This window comes from Microtus ochrogaster (assembly GCF_000317375.1).
Source record: "Microtus ochrogaster isolate Prairie Vole_2 chromosome 14 unlocalized genomic scaffold, MicOch1.0 chr14_random_3, whole genome shotgun sequence".
NCBI classification, from domain to species: Eukaryota; Metazoa; Chordata; class Mammalia; order Rodentia; family Cricetidae; genus Microtus; species Microtus ochrogaster.
Window position 1 is genome coordinate 13,754,302 of NW_004949098.1, and position 5,993 is coordinate 13,760,294.

At 38.2% G+C, this 5,993-nt stretch overlaps 1 protein-coding gene across 1 annotated transcript; it reads left to right on the plus strand.

Annotated features, from left to right (window-relative positions):
- The first annotated feature begins 1,009 nt into the window (after positions 1-1,009).
- Positions 1,010-1,709, plus strand: LOC101981125 (eukaryotic translation initiation factor 1A, X-chromosomal-like). Its single transcript, XM_005364779.3, has one exon. It carries the CDS (start codon positions 1,062-1,064, stop codon positions 1,497-1,499), a length of 438 nt encoding a protein of 145 aa, XP_005364836.1. The 5' UTR covers positions 1,010-1,061; the 3' UTR covers positions 1,500-1,709.
- The last annotated feature ends 4,284 nt before the right edge of the window (positions 1,710-5,993 follow it).

Consider the following 5,993-nt stretch of genomic DNA (forward strand, 5'->3'; position numbering starts at 1 on the left):
CATTCCCTCAAGAACTCTTTCCCCTTCCCCCTCTCCCCTCATCTTCTCCTTCTGCCCTCCCTACATCCCCCACCTCCATGCTCCCAATTGTGTCAGGCGATATTTTTTTTCCTTTTCTGGGTGTATCTATGTACGTTTTTCTTAGGGTTTACCTTGTTACTTAGCTTCTCTAGGATAATGAACTACAGGCTCAATATCCTTTGCTTTACAGCTAGTATCCACTTATAACTGAGTACATACCATGTTCATCTTTCTGGGTCTGGGTTACCTCATTCAGGATAGTGTTTTCTAATTCCATCCATTTGCATGTAAAATTCAAGATGTCATTTTTTTTAACATTGACTAGTACTCTAAAGTGGAAATGTGACCCTGAACCTCAACTCATATACCCCTTCTCTCTGACTGCTAGATTACATGACACTACATCCAGCTCCTTTTTATTTCATGCTTTTTCACCTATGCAGGTTCATAAACTCTAGAGGCCAAATTGTGGACAGCATGGTCATTGAAGATTTACTTTGTACACACCCTCCACTTCTACATGATCCTTCTTTGCATATCTGCATCATCACCATATAGAGTGAGAAAGCTCAGCAGAATTATCCTTAGCAAATTTCCTGAGATGCAGGTTACTGAGTTTTTCATGTTTTTAGTCCCAGTTTATCGTATTGAAACTGTATTGTATTAGTTTCCTATTGAAACACAATAAATTAACACAAACATAGTGACTACAATCCAAACAGGTATCATCTATGCAGCGTTTGTCTGGGTTCTTTCCTCAGGCTCTCAAAGTTTATAGTCAAGGTGTTCTCAAGGTCTCATCTAGGTACTCAAAACAATCTCCTGGGACAGTAAAGAAGTTCACAACTGATTTTGCCACTGCCGAACATGGGCGCAGGCGGCTCTCAGAAGCACCAGTGACCAACCTCTTCCTAGCATGCGTCTCATTGTCTTCATCCCGCGCGTTTCTCAGCGTCGCCCCACCCCCCACCCCCAGTCACCTCCGTTGCCGACACCACCCGGAGCACGGTTCCACACGCCGCCAGCCCGTCTTTGCCGCCATGCCCAAGAATAAAGGAAAAGGAGGTAAAAACAGACGTAGAGGAAAGAATGAGAATGAGTCTGAAAAGCGAGAGCTGGTGTTCAAAGAGGATGGGCAAGAATATGCTCAGGTAATCAAAATGTTGGGAAATGGACGATTAGAAGCAATGTGTTTCGATGGTGTGAAGAGACTATGCCATATCAGAGGCAAATTGAGAAAAAAGGTTTGGATAAATACCTCAGACATCATATTGGTGGGCCTCCGAGATTACCAGGATAACAAAGCCGATGTCATTTTAAAATACAATGCAGATGAAGCTAGAAGTCTCAAGGCATATGGCGAGCTTCCAGAGCATGCTAAAATCAATGAAACTGATACATTTGGTCTTGGAGATGATGATGAAATTCAGTTTGATGACATTGGGGATGATGATGATGAAGACATCGATGATATCTAAAATAAACTCAACATTTTACATTCCAGTCCTTCTGAAGATTGCCCTGCAAGTTTGGAATCTGGTCATAGACTTCAAGGAAAAGTTTTCACTGTATTGATTGTAATTTGTTGAGACAGACTCGATTCAATACTAAGGTCGCTTTTTTCAAAGCTGAAAATATCTTAAATGATATGTTAAGCCCACTTTGATCATTTGATGTAACTGAACTCAAAAAAGATCACGTAAGAAAAAATATACATTACTGCCTTTCCTACTTTGACCCCTTCCAGTAAGTAAATGGATGTTTTGAATAAACAATTTGCCTTGTATGCATAAATTATGATTAAGCCCTCCTTTTGCATAGCTGTTGACTGTACAAAGTACAGTCTTTGTGTATATTCCAGTTGCCCAGAGATTTTGATACAAATGGAGGCAGAAATCTGTTTTATGTTTTATTGTGTTATATTTTGAGACAGAATCCAACTTTGTATCTGAGGATAGCTTGGAATTCACTATAGTCCTAGTGAACCCAAACTCGCTATGATCCTCCTTTCTCAGCCTCCTGGCTGCTGAGATTAAATGTATTTACCACACCAGGCAGAAATCTATTTAAAGGCAAAAGTGATAGGTTTGCTTTTCATATTTAAAAGTATGTATGTGGCTATTTTTATACTAGTTTTGATAACATGTACGTTCTTATGATTTATTTTGCAATCATCAACTTACTGGGGGAGGAAAGGCATTTCCAAAACGTTTTTAGAAACTGGTTTTTAATATTTTAAATTAAGGTCGGTAGTTGCAGAAATTGAACACTAGGTGGTGCTCAGTTGTCTTAACATTGGTAATAACTTTTAATTAATTAAGATGGTTTCTTTTCTCAACTAGTGTGATTAGGAAATTCCCAAACGAGGAAAAGATTGTTTTACTCATGTGCATAGAATATTTTTACCAAAATATTGTGTGGGAATGTTGCTTTTTCAGAAGTCTTACTCGCCCAAGCTACATTTCTGAGGGCTTTATAAATACATAAAATAGGCAAGTGAAATTTTCAGCTCATAAGAATATGAATATTGTGGAACAAAGTAAAAATTAATGTTTTTTCAGGTTTCCCTAAATTGAGGGGAAAATGAGGGAAGCAAACTTAAACCTGATATAATGGCATGACCTATAACCCTGCACTTGTGAGGTCTAGGCAGGAGAATCAGTTCAAAAACAAACATAGTGAAAAGATGTTTTCTTATTTCTGAATCAAAGAGCTGTAGCTGAGAAAATAGCATGCTGCAGAAAATATTATACTTTGACTTTACATTAGGGACAAGTTTATTATGTAGATGGTCCAGGGGGTTCCCATTTTCTTTCTACTGGGAATTTAGGTTTGCTCTTATTTAGGAGTTATTATTGCAGTTAGAGCTGGGCTAGTCAGAACTCACTGTACACACTGAAAGCTTGCAAGTTTATAAACCAAGATCCATCGTGCAGCTTGTGGACCTTGTATTCTAGTAGCATCCAGAAAACTTAATTAATGAAAAGTAATACACAAAGGAATGCATATTACATGGTCTCAAAAACCAAGATCTTTTTTGCGATCCCTTTCTTAACTATGACTTCATCTCAGGTTTTCCTACTCAGCTTCAAAATGTGAGGTTCCATAAATAACAACAATAGGAAAGATGAAGTGATGTGGTCTGTATTTCTTAATCTGAGGAGTTTCTTAGTGCAGATCTATCTAGGCAGAGTGTATCTGAGAACAAGGGCTGAAACTAACCTTGAGGTACTTGCTAATCATCGTCATCATCAGTCATTGGACCTCTGGACCTTAAAAGTGTTTCACTAGCTGGATGTAGCATACACCTGTGATCCCAGCACAGGAGAACTTGTTAATATTGGCCAGGGCTACATAAGACTCTGCTTCAAAAACAACAATGAAAACCATTTTTACTAAATTTGCAGTGTATATAGTTAAGCATTTTATGGGCAGTGTTTTAAGTCTACATAGGTGATACAGCTCAAATCAAAAGTTGATTTTCTTCTTCCTGTAACAAACAGGATTTGAAATGTTTTTAGAAATTACATATGAACCCCGTTTCCTGTACCTTCTGGTGGTTTTAATCTATTTTCTTGCCTAAATAGTAGCAACATTAACTAATGAGTGTTCTTGTGTCCCGGATGATCTGGAGTCATACTGGTTTAAAGTAGTTGAATACAGTTGTCACTAATATGCAAATGCTACCTGGAAGAGTTCTTTGATGTGTATTTGGTATGGAAATTAATACGTTTAACTGATTCAATTTTACTTCAAATAAGGAAAAGGAAGTGGTCTTCAAGGAAATTTTGTTTTTTTATTTTTGCTTTGACTTCTATAGTACAACTCTATTATAAGCAGTGCCCATAAAGAAAAATAAAATGTTTAAAATCTAAAAAAAAAGAAGTTCACAACCTCTTCTGTTCTACTTTACTTTTGAAATAGGTTTTACTAAGTTTCCCGAGATTGCCTTGAGTTTGTAAATGTCCTCACTTAACCACTCATGTCCCAGAATAGAAAACTGATCCACCTGAGTTTCACAACAGCTTTCACAGTTACTGATATATATGCAGGAAGGAAATTATGAAGGATGTAGAAGATTTAAAGAGTACTAATAATCAGTTGGAATGAGGAGGGATTGTTGGAACTTAATCCTCAAACAGAGGAAAAATAAGTATTGTTTTCAAATTCCCATGGAGCCTTCCCTGAAACAAATACATATAGAGAATCACAGAGCAAAATTTGTCATTAAATGGAAAAAAATGAAAAGAAAAGACTGATCTTACATATAGTGGATGAGAAAGTTTAGTAGAGGCATGGACAGGGTCATCTGAGAGAGTTCAGGGAGGACTTGAACAGACTGAACTGGGCCATATGGGAGAGAGGCTGAGGGAGAAGGGGGCAAAAATCCAAAAATGGCAGATAACCAAAATGTCTGATTACATAGGGAAGAGCCTCTGGGAAAACGGCAGTCTACAACCTGGACTGGAGCATTCAGGTTATAGACTAGAGTATGCTGGCAAGGAGGAACGCTGTGAAAATCTGGAGACTCAGTCTGCTTTGATATGTTGAATAGGCACCTCAGACATTTGTCCTAGGTTTAAAACTTAACAGTCATTACTTATGTGATTAGTGTTTTTACTATAGACAAATAATAATTCTTATACATATGTACTACTTTTATTGTCAGTTCTTCTGTTTGAGTCAACAGGTTTATTTAAATTCTTACTATTGTGAATAGTCCAGCAATAAACATGGGAAAGAGAGTTTATCTATTTAATAATGATTTAGATTTTTTCAGCAATATACCTAGTGCAGGAATAGCTGAATCATATAGTTCATGTTTTCTTGAGGACCATCCATACTGTAGTCCTTAGTTTACATTATCAGGTTGCAGTCCATTCATCCGACTATATGGCTTACTCTTTCTGGACAGTTATCACATTATTTCTAGTCATTTTCATGATTTTCTTTGTGTGTGTGTTTCTTTTTTAATTTATTAGAATTTTTAAAAAAATACCAGTCCAAATTCCCACTCCCTCCCATTTTCCCATTCCCTTGACACACCTTCCCACCCCACTCCCATCTAATCCTAAGAGAGGATAAGGAACATTGCTTTGTGAAGGGTCCAAGGCCCTTCCTACTACTAGGCTAAGCAAGGTGTACATCCAAAGAGAATAGGATCCTAAAAAGACAGTATGTGTAATAAAGATAAGACCCAGTGCCACTGCCAGTGGTCCCCCGGTCTGCCCCAGCCATGCAATTGCCAAGCACATTCACAGGAACTAGTTCGGTCCTATGCTTTTCCTTCCCAGTCCAGCTGGAGTTGGTAAGCTCCCATGAGCTCAGGTAAACTGTTTCAGTGGATGATCCCTTCAAGGCCTTAACCTGTTTGCTTATATTTTCATTCCTTCCACTCTTCAACTAGACCTTGAGAGATCAGTCCAGTGCTCCAATGTGGGTCTCTGCCTCTGTTTCTATATGTTGCTGGATGAAGGTTCTATGGTTATATTTTAGATAATCATCAACCTGAATACAGGGCAAGTCAAGTACAGGCCCTCTCGTCTATTGCTTAAGGTCATCCATGTGGATTCCTAGGAATTCCTCTAGAGGCAGGTTTCTTGCTAAACCTATAATCAAGATATCTCTTTCCTTGCTCTTATCTCTGTCATTTCTCCATCTTGACTATCTTATTTGATCATTTTCTCCTCAACCTTTCCCTTATATCCACCTCTTCCCCTCCTACCCTTTCTTCTCTCCCTGCCCCCATGCTCCCAAATTTGTCAGACGATCTTGTCTGTTTCCAATTTCCAGGTAGGTCTATATATGTTTTTCTTTGGGTTCACCTTATTACTTAGCTTCTCTAGGATCATGTCCTTCTATATATATAGCTTCTATAGGCTCAATGTCCTTTGTTTATAGCTAGTATCCACGTATGAGTGAGTAAGCACCATATTCATCATTTGAGGTCTGGGTTACCTCACTCAGGATAG